Source organism: Populus euphratica, unplaced genomic scaffold, assembly GCF_000495115.2.
Source record: "Populus euphratica unplaced genomic scaffold, PopEup_1.0 scaffold19.1, whole genome shotgun sequence".
Lineage (NCBI taxonomy): Eukaryota > Viridiplantae > Streptophyta > Magnoliopsida > Malpighiales > Salicaceae > Populus > Populus euphratica.
The window spans coordinates 1,093,987-1,111,749 of NW_011499853.1; the positions used below are offsets into that span (position 1 = coordinate 1,093,987).

General features: G+C 35.9%; 3 protein-coding genes across 3 annotated transcripts; 2 read left to right on the plus strand and 1 right to left on the minus strand.

Moving 5' to 3' along the window:
• Positions 1-1,850: 1,850 nt before the first annotated feature.
• On the minus strand, positions 1,851-7,740 carry LOC105122403 (peptidyl-prolyl cis-trans isomerase CYP57). Its single transcript, XM_011021495.1, is given in 15 exon segments — positions 1,851-2,437; positions 2,837-3,011; positions 3,118-3,179; positions 3,181-3,205; positions 3,208-3,229; positions 3,610-3,743; positions 4,309-4,428; positions 4,431-4,542; positions 5,266-5,398; positions 5,494-5,600; positions 5,888-5,992; positions 6,075-6,250; positions 6,636-6,831; positions 6,941-6,995; positions 7,646-7,740. Coding segments are annotated over 13 exon segments (1,308 nt in total). The 3' UTR covers positions 1,851-2,437; positions 2,837-3,011; positions 3,118-3,151.
• Positions 7,741-9,992: 2,252 nt separating this feature from the next.
• LOC105122167 (U-box domain-containing protein 35) lies at positions 9,993-14,433 on the plus strand. Its single transcript, XM_011021108.1, has 8 exons — positions 9,993-10,564; positions 10,651-10,724; positions 10,867-10,988; positions 11,086-11,292; positions 11,518-11,782; positions 11,925-12,026; positions 12,269-12,697; positions 12,883-14,433. Exons 1-8 carry the CDS (start codon positions 10,390-10,392, stop codon positions 13,687-13,689), a joined length of 2,181 nt encoding a protein of 726 aa, XP_011019410.1. The 5' UTR covers positions 9,993-10,389; the 3' UTR covers positions 13,690-14,433.
• Positions 14,434-15,726: 1,293 nt separating this feature from the next.
• LOC105122404 (extensin-3) lies at positions 15,727-16,269 on the plus strand. Its single transcript, XM_011021496.1, has one exon. It carries the CDS (start codon positions 15,727-15,729, stop codon positions 16,267-16,269), a length of 543 nt encoding a protein of 180 aa, XP_011019798.1.
• The last annotated feature ends 1,494 nt before the right edge of the window (positions 16,270-17,763 follow it).

The following is a 17,763-nucleotide window of genomic DNA, read 5'->3' on the forward strand; positions in this document are numbered from 1 at the left end:
AGGGTAGATGAATGACAGGGACATAGGCGAATACAAATTTGTCAAGTACTTTGGTGTATTCTTGACCACGATGTCTAGACGCCATTAAAGCCAAGGTGCTTGTGTAGCCCTGGGAGGGGTCGTCTTCTCTCCCTTGCCATGGTTAAAATACCATATTTGTGGAATAAAACACAGATACCAAAAGCATCGGCAGAAGAAAACATAAAAAGGTAAAGAACTTGGTAGGATCTTGAGTGCTTCACCCGGATGTAAGAAAATGGAGACCACTAGGTTGGTAGATTTCATACCCAGGAGGAAAAGGAAGAAAACCCGTAAAAAATCTATTTTTATTTTATCATGGACACTGCTTCACCAATAGTAAAAACTTATCAAGAAAATTCAAAAAACACTGTGAAAGCCTTCATAACAACACCCAAAAAAAAAAAGTGACATCATATCAAGGAATAAGAAAACAAAACTATACGAAATATTATGAATGATTTAATCACTTAACTTAATTTAATAAAAAAACAAAAATCCTATTTAAAAAACCTAAATTTAACCTAAAAAAATAAATAAAAAGATTCGAGATAACTTGAATCATCACCAAGATTAATAAAAAATCATACAAAAAACAAATAAAAAATAACAAGGTCAAATCTCCCTTTAAATAAATATGGAGAGATGAAACTAAAAAAAGATTAGCTTAAGAATAAAAATAAAAACCAATTTGAATTTTTTAAATCCAAATTAATTTTTCAAACTCACAATTTGTGAAATTCTAGATCCGAACTTAATTAAGATGCTTGATCTCCAATAAATTTAATATTGAAACATGAAATCATAAAGAAATAATCAATTAAAACAAATTGCTAAAGAAAAAAATAACAATTAAAATAATAAAGATTAAATTAGTAGGAAAAAAAAAGTTAAGGAAAATAAAATTACAAAAAAAAAATTAAAAGCATCTTGAATAAAACAAATAACATTTAAAAGAACAAATACTAAATTTGAAAGATAAAAAAAATTTGAAAGGGGTTGAAAGTGAAAAAAATTAATGTTTTATATTATTTTAAATAAAATAAATAATATTTTAGGATCAAATATAAAAAAAAAATAACCAAATGAAAGGCTTCTTTTACATAGAAGGTTAGTATAGAAATCAAGGAGAAAAGAGGAAAAAAAGAAGAAGAAAGGGTTGCACGTGTCAAACTAAAGATCCATTTGAAACATGTACTACACCGGAATGGAAGGGAAACTGGGACAATTTAAACACCGTATTGAAAGCCATGACATACGCCACCTAAAAAGTACAAAAACAACATACAAGCCAATAAGTTTCTTTTTAATAATATTTATATTAAGTTAATTGCCAAAGATCACCTCAACCAACTTATTTATTACAGAAAAAAAATAATGTGAAAAGACACCCAGGCCTTTGAGGCCTTCGGATATAAGTTATAATTTTTTTTGTTTTCTAATATCAAATGAGTTATTTTAAAATGAAATAGATGATAAAGCCCGTAGCTCTAGATTTAGAATTTTTTGCTTATTAAATAATTTCACTGTATCAAAAAATATAAATGACTTTATGATTAATAGAAAAAGATTATTCTATCCAATGCAGGACTTTATGATTTGTGAAAAAAATGACAGAAACACTGAAACACGGATCCAATCTAGTGTTTTGTGTTTTCATCTACCATGAAAGCTTGATATCTTATAGTTTTATTTTTAATTTAATACAAGACAATAAAGAAATCCAAAAATCAAGCATCTAAAAATGGAATGGCTTTGGATCTCTCACGAAGAAGTGAGCTGTAAGAATCATGCTTGGGATGGATGAGACGATGAAATAAAAACAAATAGAATGAGGCTTTGCACAGTCCTATAAGCTACGCGGATTTCATAAACTATTCCAGCCTGTCCATGTGAAGAACTGGAGATAAGTCATCATCCACAAACTTAATAATCAATTTAGTATTCAAGAGTCACGTATGTGTTCGATGCTAATTGCTAATTCTTAACAAAAAAAAAAAAAAAAAACGGTGGCAAAGGCGAAGACCAAGTCAGGATTCTTGAGATTTGAAAATGGGTATAATATTTTCGTGACCATGGAAGCACTAGATAAAACATGCTTGCCCAATTCAACATTACACGCTATTTTTGACCAGACCACTAGCAATGTGCTAACAGTTGGGGGGAGGAACACAGAGGACGGTGCCATTTTTTCTTGCAGTCCAGCTGCCATGTTCTAAACGAGAAAAGTTAACACCAGCTGATCGCCTTTTGCTGCTTTGCCAAAATTACACTAATGTGAATGGCTATATGAAATTGATTTGAGAGACTTCCTAGAGAGTTACCAGGTCCCACTTCCACCAAGATTCTAGTACATGTTTACGTGGCGGTCGCCAGTTTGAATCTGATGGAATGAGCAATATCGGTTTTGGCCGGTCCTCTACAGATGAAAATTAAAACTCGAGGTCAGGTCTAACAAAGCACAAAATGATATGTTGAACAACAACAACAACAACAACATGTGCATTTCGCTATTGAACAAGTCTAAACTAGAAAGACTCTGTATTCCTGTTCCCAGAGGTAAAACAGAAGATGCCTGGTCCAATATCACTCCAACGGCAAACATTTGAAAAGTTCATGGGTTTTATTAGTGGGGTTGGTTCATATCAAAAAACATTGCATCAATTGACCAAATCACTGATTGTTCATACAAGTAATTGTTTTCAAATCCAATCTAATTATCACACATTTAACAGATGTACAACAGTTAGTGCTGTTACCTCTAAGGTGTAAGTTAAAAGAAGAGAGGCGAGAAACAGCAATTAAGAAGACTAATTACCGAAGATTATAGCACGAGGTGGCTTCTTTGAAGCATTGTTTCCAGGTAAAGAAGTTGGCTCATCCAGTGAACCTAGACTTGTGAGAACAAATGTATGTCAACAATGCACCTCCAGTAACCAGCTTCCATAATTTACTGCGACTCTGGTCAGCATCAGTTAATGATCTGTTGTCATCTATAAGCAAAGAAGGGAGGCAAGTTAACCAACCCGTCAATCACATCATGCCCGAGAAATCGACAAGTTTGCATATTTCATAGACGAGTCCAAGCCAGGGGTTTACCAGCCCATTCCCGTTCTCGTCTCTTTTGCTTGGCTCACATCATGTTAAATTTCGCTTTCCCTAGGGTCATGCACAACATAGTCATTTGATCCTCTTTGCGAGACATACCATCCTGTTACAATCACAATAAAGAACTTCCTTATGTGTTGTGAATAAATTGATAAGGTTTTTAGAAAGAAGATCTGTTATAGATCTGTACTTACTAACATGATCATGGTTTTTGCCTTCGAATATAAACCTACATGTTGCATGTGCTAAGGACTTCAAGGTTCTTGTTTACAGAAGATCCAAATATCAACTATTTAATGTTTTTAGGATGATTTGCACTGTTTTGTAACTCAACTAGTAGGTCTAAGAATACATTGACAGGAATTTTTTCATCTTTAATTTCACTCTGGGTATTTTTACCAATTTGAAAACATAAAATAATATCAGGTCATGTGGTTTCCATAACTGTTCAAAGAAATGAATAGAATTCACACTCAAGCTTACCTTGCCACGTTCAGGTGCAAATGTTAGCCGGATAGTGCCCCAGTCAGACAAATCCTCATTATCAGCAACTCCAGATTCGCTGTTTGAGGCATCTGCCTTTGTAGAGAGGGCCTTTCTAAGCTTTTCAAGTTTAGCTTAAACCAAATAAATCAGACGAAAAGGATTAAAATAAGAAAAAAATCTTCCTTTCATGCAATGGCTTCATCAAGTAAAGTTGAAATAACAATAAAATAAATAAAAACCATAATATGAAAAATCAAGTGTCAAAGTCATTCCTTTATTCAATGATTCCATTTTTTGTTATGTTTCCATCAATATGTTGCATGTTAGAGTTTTTGTAGCTAGCATGTAGTTTACTAATTGCTTATTTACAACTTGTATTAAGTGTTTGTATGTATCAGCTGCGCAAGCTTCTTGCATGTATAATTTTGTGTGTCTCTGTGTGTGCTTGTACACTTCGTTGCATTCAAGGTAGCAATTGACTAGTGTTACATGAAGAGAAATCACTTCTGAAATGGCCAATAACCTATACAGCTAGCAAGGCTTTCTCTGCCACCATTTTCTGCTATGCCATTTCAGATGAAAATAAAGAATTCAAAATCTAGACAAAAGAAATCTATTGTTTGGAAACAAAGAAAATAGATATGTTAAGTTGTGAAAATTCATCAAATGAAAATGCACTGTAAAGTGTCATGGTACCATTTTGCTTTAGCTTATGTGGAAGATCACCAAGCTCCTTTCCTTTTTGAATTATTTTCTGGCGCATTTGTGAATCAAAAAGGGCATCATCTTCATCGTCATCATCACTGTTAGAAAACCAGCTGCTGAGTCACTCCTTGGTGCTTCTTTCACAGATAAAGTGCCTTTCTTTGAGCTTAGAGCTTCTTTCACAGATAACTGAATATCCCTCGTCGTTTCACCTTCAGAAGAGTTCTGCATTGATTCAAACACATCACAAATGAAAAAAAATAGACCACTCTCACATGTATAGTGCATCAATTTAACTGCTAACTTGTGAGGATATCATTCTAAAGTAGAACTATTTAGAAACACAACAGTGTTATTACAAATCAATAAGGGTGAGATGAACTAATGGAAAACATAGACCATTCTTACATGTATAGTGCATAAATTTAACTGCTAACTTGCGAGGATATCGTTCAGTAGAACTATAAGAATCACAGCAGTGGTATTACAAAGGAATGGGGGGGGGGGGGGGGGGAACTCAACCTACAAATTTTAAAATGTCTGTAACTTGCAGGAGAGTTTTGCAACTGAAAACTTGGAAAATTTGACACTTGAGGACTAGACAGATCCACCTTAATCCAACAAAAACCAGCCCATAAATAATGGTTCAAAGTCCAAATTATGCAGTATTGCCAACGCACTGCACATTTTTTTAATAAACTTAAACATAACTACGTTTTTTGCAAAAATTGCAGTTTTTAAATATATTTGAACACTAAATCACTGCTACAACACTAAATCAGAGCTGTATCTAAGTGTTCAATAGCTGAATTCCACTAGCATGTGCTTTTTCCCTATGCCCTTTTGTCTAGATTTTTAGTTGTTGTAGTATTTCTTCCCTTTAATCATGGGTCATACTGTAACTTTATTTGATCATAAACAGCATATCAGTAAGTATGGCAAAATTACCAATTCTTTACTTGGATTTTCTTCTTTTAGGAGATGAGGATCATTTAGTACATCATGACTACTCTTGATCTTTTGCTGCCAACTGCTTCTCCTCTTCTTCAGCTTCTCTCCAAAAGAAAGCAGGTTCGGCTTTCTGCATAAAGCAAAGCCTTAACATGGTAACAGGGACAACAATAAATGTCTTCACATTCTCAAATTATGACATTCTGTCAGGTTGGGGAATCTTACTTCACTGCTTTTTTCTTTGAATCTTTATTTTCAGTTTCAGTTTCAGGTTCAATTGAGGACTTGGAAGGTACCTTTGGAATGATATCTTCAAAAGGGTTCCGCAGTACCTAAATAAGAATTTCAATATATATTGTGACCACAGATTATTGAGAGTACGGAGATTCAAAGTTGATACAAAATGGAAAAGTACATTATATTGACATGTCATGTACCAGATGCAGTAAGAACAAGATGAATAGGCACAATATATCATACACCTAAAAGACCATACTACACACATGTTTTTACATAATCATCTATCTCAATTGCCAAAACTTTTGAACCTTTAACAGCTCCAGAAATTGCTATGAATTTATAATAAAAGATACCCATTTCAGAGCACAAACAAGCCTACCTCAACTGATGTTATTCTTGGAGGTGGATCTAATGACCGATCATCATCCTTGGTAGTTTCAACCTCGCCAAGTGACAGAAGAATGAAAACTGAATCTCCAGTAATCTGAAAATGAAAAATATTAGTTCCAAAAAACACTCAAAATAACCCAAAGAATTTCAAATCATAAAAGCAAAACCTACATTTCCTTTCCAGAAATAGTATTCTTTTTATCAAGCCAATCACACCTTTCCAACGTGATAAAAAATTGACTCCCATTTGAATGTGGCCTACCCGCATTTGCACATGCAACTAACTCTCTATAGTGAAATCTCAGACGTGAAGTACTCATCCGCAAACACAGTTCGATATCTACTTTCACCACTAACAAATATCAAGCATCAATTTTCCAATTAACAATATCACAAAAATAAAATCATTTAAAAGACAGTGATTCCTTCTATTATTACAAAAAAAAAAATATATACAAAATTTATCCACTTAAATTGTTAAATGAAGGGACAAGCTTTAACCACAATTTTAATTTCTTTTCCAAAAATTATCCAAAAAAAGTCACCAGCATGTAAATATATCCCAATTTAACCAAATAATTGATAATTACACTTTAGTCGCATTAACAAACACATAAAATCATCAGCCTATACTAAACTGCATGAGACCCTGAAAACCCTAAGACAAACCCTATATTAATAAAAAAAAATTGCAGCTATCAAGTTAAACAGAAGAGAGAAATTACAGAATCACCTACCCGTGTCAGCGCCAGTAGGGTCACCGCCTTGAACAAGAAAGATTTTAATAATACGATGAATGATGGTATTATCATAGTAACCTTCGAGGCAGAGTTGAACGAAGTTTCTAACAGCTTTTGGTGCTTCTTTAGGCCAGAGCTCGAAGTCTAAAGGACGGTAGGTTGTGTTTAGTATTACTTCGCCTTTTGTCGGTGGCTCCGACACGTAAATTGATGGTATTATTCTGTGCTAGCCAGGATCAGGGGCAGTGAGTGTGGGTGAGGTTTAGGAGTTTTTGATGAGCGATAGGTGTTTGTGTTTTTGCCTCCGTGACTTGGTTCCCTTCGAGAGTGTAATAATTTTGAGCCGGCATCAAAGTCCTGTTTCAAAAGAAGAGAATAAAAAACGTTTACGGAGAAATTTGTCGGCTTGAATATGCTCTTTGGATTAATTTAGTATCCCTACTGTTAAATCTGATGAATTAAGTCCCTCTACAGTTATTCTTATTTACAATCAGACCCCTTCAACCAAGGGCCAGTTTTAAAAAATCAAGTTTGAACAGTTATTTTTTAAAAGAATTATTTTACTGCAAAATATATTTAAATAATATTTTTTATTCTTTAAATTATTTTTAACATACATTTAAAAATATAAAAAAATTGAATTTTTTTATTATAGTTTGGTAAATTAATCAAGAGTATCCTTGTCCACTGTGAAGTCAATTGTTCTTGAATTTTGACTTTTACATAGAAAGAATAATAATTGTCCAAAATAAACTCTGCTAATATTTAATTTATTTACAGATAGAAATTTTCTTTCCATTTTTTTTATTACAGGAATTTCTTTTACTTTATTTTAAAATGTCAAAAATAAAAAAATGAATAAAAAATTTAAAAAATTGTATAATCACGAGATTTTGTGTTTTATGAATATATTATGGATGGATATTCATTTATTTTTTAAAATGTGATTTTAAGTGGGTCTAGAGAGAGAGAGAAATCCAGATCGGGTTGGGGTAACCAGCCTTGACCTGTCCGGGTTGGAGATAGGGCCGGCTGGTGTATATGGATATTCCGGGTCGAGGACAGGTGGAGCAAAATCCGCTCTGACCCTACCCATTGCCATCATCCCTAGCACTCAGCAATTTGGTGGCTTTTTGCAGCTAAGGATGGGAGGCCGAGGAGTTATTGGTGAAAAATGGTCCTCAAGGATTCTTTGGGCTTATGCTAGCTATAGGAAGAGCAATCAGTGTATTTTCTTGATCCAACTCCTGATTTATTGCTAGGTTTTTTTTTTTTACTGGCTCGAATGGTTGCATCGCAAGCTTTGTTTTTCCTCGAGGTTATCTTCTCTCTGATAGCCTCTGGTTATTTGTATATGGTAGTTGTTGAAAGAAATTACAAGACAGGGAACGAATGATGGCTGAAGGTTTGAAGAATACTGGTGCAGAAGTAGGCACCGGTACTGAAAATGTTTAAATGCGTGACTATAAATGCCAGTAAACTCTGATCAGCAGCATTTTCTTTTGAAGAGCTCTCTGGATATGCTTACTTGAGTCAACTGTTCATGTAAGAGATTAGAGATTCCCTCTTGTTTTGTTTCGGCATTTGGAGCTTGAGGGTTTTTCTCTCATGACAATTCATCTACTTCTGATAGATGTTAGTGTTTCATCCATCGGAGTAAACAGTTTACACTGAGGAATATAAAAGAACAGCCTTTTAATTTGGCTGTAATCTATAATCTTTTGATTTGCCTCGTCAATTTGGAAATGCTTTGCTGTTGATGTATTAACCATTTAGGTGATATATCGTCTACTGTTTTGCTTACACAGCCGAGGAAAAGAGTCAAATATTGTCCTGGCAATCTTGCTCGAGGCATGCATCTCGCTAGATCTTCTGGCGAACGGTTGGCAACTTAAGAGAAGGATTGCCAGCATCCCTTCCTTCCCGCCCTTTTGCTTAGGAAATTAATGGTTCTTTTCTTAAGGACAGAAGACTTCGATGTCTAATCAAAGTGCTGACCAGGGATTTATACGATTCGAACTCCCAGCTTCTGAATATGATCAGTGGTTTGCTATAACTGGATGCCTTGCTAGGCACGTCTCATCAGAATCTGCCCCTGTCGTTCTAAACCGAAGCCTGCCATTTACGTCCCTGTCTGTTTCATCTCGTAATAACAGCACTATATATAAATGCTTAGCTTTGACACTCTTTGTCAAAGGCACAAGTTTTTCCAACTTTATTAAGATTCAGCAGATAAAGTCGAAATCAGTTAAGACTAGAGAAGAAGAAGGAAAAACAAGATCAAACATCTTATATGAACCACTACAGTAGTACTCTGTTACTATATGGAACCCTAGGTTTCAATGCTATTTCAGCCGTAATGACCTACCATGTCTGTTGGGTTATATAGGTATGGTGTTGCTGCTACAATAGATAAATTATCGCACAGGCATCATCCGGATGGCAAGAACAAACCACTGCAGATATTTTCCTCATTTATTACACCACCAATGCCAATTTAATTTCTCTCTTCAGCTTTCAGTCATACCTTGATTTGTTGCTAATGCATAACGAGATAAAACAAAACAAATGGTGGCTATGCTTGAGCTTCAGTTTTGCTCAGTCACAGATTCCTTTTGCCCACTGATGACCACAAACATGAAGGCCAACGCCAATAAAGAGCTGGTGTTACTGGGACTGGAATTCGAAAAGGTTTGAGTTTGGCAGTGGTTTGCGGATCAAGCGGGTGTAGTTGGTATTGGATTTGGGTAAAGTTCTAGTGGACATGGCAATGGACTCGGGTCGGAATCTGGTGGGTGGTGGGTATGGAGGCAGGCGAGACTCGAGTCATCTGGTTTATTCTACTTTTAACCCTATAAACTTCAGGATGCTCAATTTTTTAAGTTGGTTTTATTCTTTCTATCATATTCTATTATTTTCTTTCCTCGTATTATTTTTTTATATATAGTTTTGATGTGAAAATATTAAAAACAAATTTTTAAAAATATAAAAAATATTATTTTGATGTATTTTTAAATAAAAAATACTTTAAGAAACAACTACTACCCTAATATCTATATTTTTATATACTTTGATTTAAAAAAAATAAAAAATATATTTATAACTAAAAAATATTTTAAAAAACAATTAACATCAGTCTCAAGCATTCACTCGATCAAGCAAAACTCACAAGTCCATCCTTTTGGTATTTTCTACTTTTAATCATATAAAATTTTATATGTTTAATTTTTTTAAGTTTTTTTTTACTATTATATTTTATTATTTTTCTTCATTATATTATTTTTTATTTAAAAAATATTTGAAAAGCAATCATTATATTCAAAATTAATAATTAAGCAAAAAACAATTCAAGAGTTATGTCCCTGTAGGTTTGGTTTGACTACTAAGTCAAATTTCCGAGATATCCAAACAAAGTATTTACTATTCAAAGCATAAAGAGGTTTATCACAAGCAAAGTCTCAACATATATCGTTGTATAAACAAGTACAGAGAGAATGTCCTGGCCAAATTTGCCTAAAAGAAGCGAGGGAGGTGGGAAGGAGAGGCACGAGAGTTGGAAAGGAATGAAAAGAAGTTAAGCATTAGTTTCTTTCTACCTTTTTTTCTCTCTTTCTGTCTCTTTTTACCCCCTTTAGCCAGACTTAACCTGTGGTGGTTTTGGAGATCCTGACGCCAATTTTTGTGGCATCGAAAACCTGACCTTAATTATCCATATTTCTTATTCGAGGGGCATCATCAGCAACATTCCTAAATGCCTTCCAATGCCACAGCTGATGACAATGGTGATTCACTCTTCAATGCCACTGCTGTAGCCATTGACAAAGACAAGAACAGCCAGCATGCTTTTCGTTGGGCTGTTGATAATTTCGCAAGAAATAACCCGGTTATTGTCCTAATTCATGTCAAGCACAAAAACCATCAATATAGTAGGTACCCTCTTCTCTTTTCTCATTCTATAAATGAGTTGAGGTTTTGTCTGATTGTTTTGTTTTATCTGTTGAGATTCATTCAGAAGTTGCTGATGGTCAGGCTGAGGAGGTGCAGCGGCTTTTCACTTCCTCCCGTGGATATTGTGCCCGTAAAGGGGTAAGCAAAGCTGATGCCATGCATGTAGAATCTGGCCTTATAAGGTTATATTATTATAGCTGCATTAAAATGGGATATAAGCTGATGCCATGCATGTAGAATCTGGCCTCATAAAGTTATATATATATATTGCCAAATTCAGGTTCGTTTAAAGGAGGTAGCACTAGATCACATTGATGTTGCCCAGGCGGTCGCGGACTACATCAACAGCAGTTTAATTGGAAATATTGTTTTGGGAGCATCAGGAAGAAATGTTCTTACAAGGTCTCTCTCTCAAAAAATAGTACTGAACTAGGAAAATCTTTGGTTTACAGAAATTACAATGTACAGTACTAAGCTATCTCATGTTATGGGTGCACAGGAAATTCAAAAACCAAGATGTGCCAACTAGCTTAATGAAAATTGCCCCGGATTTTTGTTCTGTTTATGTAATCAATAAAGGAAAGATCCTCTCTTCCAAAAAAGCACAACGAAGGCCTCCTAGTGCACCACAAAAGACACCATCTATGCCAGCAGTTACATCTCGAAGTCAGCAGGATAATGCTGAACTAGATTCAGGTGGAGTTAGGTAGGAGTTTTTGCTGCACATCGCACTCCTTATTGATGGAACAGATCCACTGATAGATAAGCAGAGGCTTGACCATCAAAATCTAATACTGCATTGTGTGTGAAGATGCGTTCCTTAGTATACATGATTGAAAAGGAAGCATGCATGTTTATTTTGATAGCCTATCTAAAATTCTCTCTTAATCGTATGCCTTGTTTAATGTTACTTTTTTTCTTATTAAACTAGAGCACAGACACGGAAGAGAGAGTGTAGAAGTACAGAACCAGGTGGATTTTCTTCAGACAAGGTCCATGATCTCATTAGAGAACCACAACATGAGAGAGGAAGAAAGTCCATTCCTAATTTCTCAATGGAAAGCACTGACCCTCCCTTCTCTGCCTCTGATGCATCTCAAAATACAGGGACATTCGCGTTGGCAATCATGGACAGCTCGGCCCAAGGTTTAGATATTTCTGTTGCTTCAGCCTCCTCTCTGAACGAGTCAAACGCAGTAAGTGCAAAGTTTTCTTCAGTCAACACCAGTGGGTTTCTTTAGGTTGAACGTTTTGTAAATTGTATTCATACAATAAGAATTACTGCATTGTAAAAAATGGATATTGATAACCTTAGCATTTTTGGATTATGCTTTGCAGGACTTCTTAGAAGCTGAGATGAGAAGACTGAGGCTTGAGCTGAATCAGACCATGGCAATGTACAGCACAGCTTGCAAAGAAGCACTTTCAGCCAAAAAAAAGGTAGTTTTATACCATCATCGAATGCATCAAAAATTTGGAAGAACATTGCTGTCATTGAACGCAATCCTGCATTTGAACACATTGCAGTTTCCATGCTCGGTTGGCTGCTGATACCCAGAAGAAACTTAATTGATAGGTTATAAAGAAAAAGTTATGAGACGCCACAGCTTAAAGCACCATTAACAAATGTTATGTTTTTCAAATTGGTTCAAAAGATTTAAAGCTGAAAGTTCTTGATCCAGGCTACTGAACTTAATCAATGGAAGGTTGACGAGGTTCGGAAGTTTGAGGAAACCAAGCTCGCAGGAGAGGCAGCTCTTGCCATGGCAGAGCTGGAGAAGGCCAAGTGCAGAGTTGCCATTGAAACAGCTGAGAAATCACAGAAACTAGCAGAGATGGAAGCTCGGAAAAGAAAACAGGCGGAGATGAAAGCTGAGCGAGAGACAGGGGAGAAGAATCGTGCTTTGAATGCTTTGGCACACAATGATGTGCGGTACAGAAGATACACTATTGAAGAGATTGAAGAAGCCACGAATAAATTCTCACCATCAAATAAAATCGGTGAAGGAGGATATGGACCTGTGTATAAAGGCAAACTTGATCATACCCCGGTTGCCATTAAGGCTTTAAGACCTGGTGCTGCTCAAGGGAAGAAGCAGTTCCAACAGGAGGTAAGGTAGCAAAATAATCTTCTCAGGATTACAAGTGTGATTGTCTGCACAATCTAATTGAGTCATTCATCTTTAAATAGTGGGCAAGTTTTTCCTCTAAACCATTAAATACTGTTCAGAAGCCTAATTATTTTTGGAGCTGTTTAAATTCATGACTGATTTAGCATTCTCGGTAATGTGAGTAGGTTGAGGTTCTCAGCACCATTAGACACCCACACATGGTCCTTCTTCTTGGTGCCTGCCCTGAGTATGGAGTCTTGATATATGAATGCATGGACAACGGAAGCTTGGAAGACAGGCTGCTTCAAAAAGACAACACCCCTCCAATTCCATGGAGCACACGATTCAAAATAGCTGCTGAGATTGCCACAGCCCTTCTGTTCCTCCACCAAACAAAGCCAGAGCCCCTTGTCCACCGGGACCTTAAGCCAGCAAATATTCTTTTAGACCGTAACTATGTGAGCAAAATTAGTGATGTTGGCCTTGCTCGTTTAGTCCCTCCTTCTATAGCTGATAGTGTCACACGATACCACATGACCTCAGCTGCAGGTACATTTTGTTATATAGATCCCGAGTATCAACAAACAGGATTGTTAACTACAAGATCAGACATTTACTCAATGGGAATAATGTTACTCCAAATCATCACGGCCAAGCCTCCGATGGGTCTTGCTCATCAGGTGGGGAGGGCAATCGAAAGAGGAGGATTTTCAGACATGCTTGACCAAACAGTATCGGACTGGCCTGTGGAAGAGGCGTTAAGATTTGCTATACTGGCATTGAAGTGTGCTGAACTAAGGAAGAGAGACAGGCCAAGTCTTTCCACAGTTATAGTGCCAGAACTTAACCGGTTGAGAGACTTCGGAATGAACTCAGAACAGCAGCAGAGCCGTGGAGTAAGCAGCAGAGGTCGTAGTTGCAGTCCTCTTCCGCATCCTACGTCAACTTCACCGGCAAGGATGTCAAATGCAACTCAGATTGGTCAATATTGAGTAATCATAGAGGCACCAATATTCAACTTGTTTAAACTTTAAACTCGGTTGTTTGTTATTAAGGTGCTGGGATGGATGATATATAGCTGCAAAATTTGTAGGAATCAGGAGGACAAAATAAGGGACCTTTTGATGCTAAACAAAACTACAGGTCATGACACTAGAGAAGTTGAATTTGATCACCCCAAAATTACCTAATCAACTACAAGGATTCTTTTCACCGTTCATTTTCCATATTGGGCCATAGCATGCGTTGGTTTCTGAATGCATCTATTTTCTAATGTGCTGTTTGGATGCTAATTAACCAGGAGAAAGCACGTACGTCCTGTAGAGGGAGAACTGAACAAGGTTCTAATCAGGGAGAGGCCGACGGCCAAGAAAGTTAAGGCCCAACCTACATGAACCAGCACCAGAAAGCTGCTTGCTGATAGAAAAGAACGAAGTGTTCATAAACCAAAGAGACATGGAAATTCAAGGATGTTTGTAATGTGAGTTCTGATATTTTTGTAAGAAAACAAGATGAAACAAAGAGCCATCTATCAGAAATGATGGGAAACAAGAACCGTGAATCTTCACTCTCTTGCGAATGTGCCTTCTGTATTCCATTACTTTTGTTCTTCCAGCACAATAGACAGTTATTTTGTTTATCTTCTAATACTAGGCGGAGGTTGAAAGTACCTTTGAGACAGTGAATAGAGAAACAAAAAGGCTAAAAGGTCAAAGGAAATTTTATCTTTACTCTAACTTGGATATCAGTTTTATGTAATCAATGCCGGTAATTTTTCTTTGTTATTTTTTTTCTTTTTTTCTTTTCTTTTTTTCTCAAAACTACGTCTGAGACATTAACTGGAAAATAGGGTTCCTTGTAGTAATATTGAACACAAGCACAAAGGAGTATGATTACCGCATCCTCATCTGAACTTTGAAAGATCAAGAAGACTGAACAAAGCCACAAAAGAACATAAAGAACCATCTCACAATTAATAGATCGAAAGGTTGTTAATTAGCGTAGAAAATATGTCCATGATAGTGGGGATGGTCCACATAATCAATTTTGTCCCAAGGACGGAAGTATTCAAGATGGGACAGCACCAATTAATTCATAATTAACGTTGGTGCTACATGGGAGATAGAAGTCACTGGAACCTGGAGTGGGAGAGAAGATTCAGAAGCCTATCCTGAAAGAAAAGAACAAATAAAGAAGAAAGGCATAAAAAGTGATAAAGTGAAGAGAGAATTAGTGCCCTCGAAACTGGATTATGATCAGAGAAAGGTATAGAAGAAAGTACGAATGGGATTGTCAAACAAGTTTTGCTTAGGATTCCTTCCCCCACGAAAATGAAAGAATACAAAAATACAAGCTCCAAACTCCAAAGAGATGATAAAGTAATGATCACAGTGCTTTAGCTTGATACTTAATTAAGAGCTTTGAATTAAGAGCTTTTAGCTAAGTGGGGAACAATGTTGCAATGTCAAATGAAAAGTTTTGATGATTTCATCATGTCTGAGCCATGTAGGTCCAACAATGCGTGTTCTGTCTATTCGGATATGCATCCATTTCAGACCAAAAGAAGAAAAATTTGTACCTTCAATGATCTTGAAACTAGCTAAACTCTCTGTACAGCACTCTGATATATTCTGAATGCATCAAATTCGGGCACTTGACTTTAAGGTCCCTTCAATTAAGGGCAAGTTTGGCTCAATTTACTCCATTCTGGTTTATTAAATTATTACCCCATTCATTGGTGAATCCAGCCCTCTGCAGACCAAAGACTAATAAAGGTGTAGAAGTGAGGGCGTCTCCTTTACAGCAATACACCCCTCGACCAATAAAGAAGCATCTAAAAAAACTGTTTTTAAAGGAGCCATATACACGCTTGTAGAGCTAAAAAGGAGCTTATGTTGGCTGTATTTTGGTTCTTTATTAGGTCACAAGGAAGACAAGAACAACAAGTTCGTAAGTCAGGATTGACAAAGCCACTAACATCATAACCTGCAGATTCCTTGATTCAAGGTTGTCCAATGCAACTACAAGAGATGGGCTATCTCAAGGGTCCGCTAACATCTCCAAGAGGAAGATGGTTTACCTTGTTTTTCAAGATAGTAATTGTGTTGGAGATGGTCATGTTTGCTATAGCGAACTCTGATGCTGATCCAATGGGAGAACCTGCGGCGGGTTTACTTTGCATAAGTGATTGTGTTACATGTCCAGTCATATGTTCACCACCTCCTCCACCACTCCTCTACTATCCATCACCACCATCCCGCCACTCTCCATCTCCTCAACATTCCTACCACTCCCCACCACCGCAGCCGCCGCCACCTACATCACCCCCATCACCACCAGCTTATCATTCACCACCGCGGTCGCCACAAGCACCGTCATGGTATCCTATATGGGGCACTCCTCCACCCCCTGTTTATCATTTCAACACTCCTAACGGCCAAGCACCCCCAGGGAAGGGACTGTACCCCTATCCTTACTACTACTACTATTCGTCAAAGGCCTCTTCTTTTTCTCTCCATGCTTCCCATTTCTTTTTATTTGGAGTCATCCATGCTGTCTACTTCCTGTTCTAGTTGCAAAAGGGATGGTGAAAACTGAAAAGTTTGCTAGTAAATTATTTTATAAGGGGAAATTTGAGGGATCCCATGGCGGTAGAATTGTGAAGAACTAATTACTACTAATTATGTTGTTTGTTAATTAAATATATATTTTAAAGTTTGTAGTAATGCTGTTGATTTTGTCAAGAATGATGTTACTCTTTCTTTTTGTTTCTGCATTGCTCAATTCTAATTTTACGATGCAAGAGAAAGCATATATTGCAAGTTAGCATCCATGAAATTTCTTTACCATCAATGGAGCCCTTTCTTTACTCTTGTTGGAGATCAATCTGCAAATGGAAACGCCACCGAGTAGTCATCTTCTCGGGTTTTCGGTCGAAGGCAAAGATACAACATGGCCGAGTTTTATGGATGTCTTTTGGGGGCATGCTCATATCTGTGCTTTTAGTGCTAAATATGTTCAAGAGTCTAAAGCAAACCCGGCCTATTCCGATGGGCCGATTTGGTAATCTAAAACCTAATTTTAACTATATTTTATTTCAAATTAATTTAGATCGAGTCTAATAATTATGCTCTAAAACATGAAAGACAAGTTTGCTTCATATAATATATTGCCCCCTCCCTTTCCCTCCCAACCTCGCCAAGCACGCCCATGTTTCTGGCCGACTTCTATTAGGTACATGCTTCGATATATTTTTAGTTGTGGTATGCTAGAACCGCTCATCACCCAAGTGTCTGTGTATGTTTTTCCTTGCAGAGGTGCCTCATTCCTTGCGAACAAATATTTTCTGTTAACATCCTACCTCAAAGAGCACAGCCAATCTATCAACCTACTCACTAGCAAATGACACAACAAGCACTCTGATCAATGATGAGCATGATCACTCTGTCAATATTATTAATGGGTTCCTCATACACACACTAGAAATAAAAATAAAAATAAAAAATAAAAGTTCTAAGAATTTCATTAGATAGATTTGAAGTTATTTTAAGGTTTATACAAAAAATAATTACTTGAATATTATATGTTTTTTATTTTTAAATAATTATTTTAAAAATTAATTATTATAAATTATAAATCATCCAAATATCAGGTTTCTAATGGTTATTTACATGAATAATTAATGAGAAATCTCTTAAATTATTTTTTTATGAGAGATAAAAAGAAAGATTGTTTTGTCTTTGAGTACTAATTTTTTTTATGTGTTCTTCACGTGTTATATACAGTACTACTATACACAAAAAAATAAGAGGTATAGTCATTTTATTTATAAAAAAAAATTTAAAAAATTCTATAAATAACAAAAATATCAATTTGCCCTCTAAGTGATATCACATATATTATTTCATTACAATTTTAAAAATGTATTCAATCAAGTTTTTATTTTGATTTTTCTAGGTTTAAAATTGTAATTTTTTCTATGAATTATTTTATATTTGTCAATTTCTAAAACTTGTTTACAATTAAAACATACTTGATTAATCATCTCATTTTAGTTTTTAACAAAA

Bases quoted from the DNA above. Each gene is read 5' to 3' on its own strand.
- LOC105122167 (XM_011021108.1), top strand. From the start codon at position 10,390: ATGCCTTCCAATGCCACAGCTGATGACAATGGTGATTCACTCTTCAAT. The intron at 10,725-10,866 runs GTAAGCAAAGCT...TGCCAAATTCAG, and splicing joins GATATTGTGCCCGTAAAGGG to GTTCGTTTAAAGGAGGTAGC. The intron at 12,027-12,268 runs GTAGTTTTATAC...TTCTTGATCCAG, and splicing joins CACTTTCAGCCAAAAAAAAG to GCTACTGAACTTAATCAATG.
- LOC105122404 (XM_011021496.1), top strand. From the start codon at position 15,727: ATGGGCTATCTCAAGGGTCCGCTAACATCTCCAAGAGGAAGATGGTTT.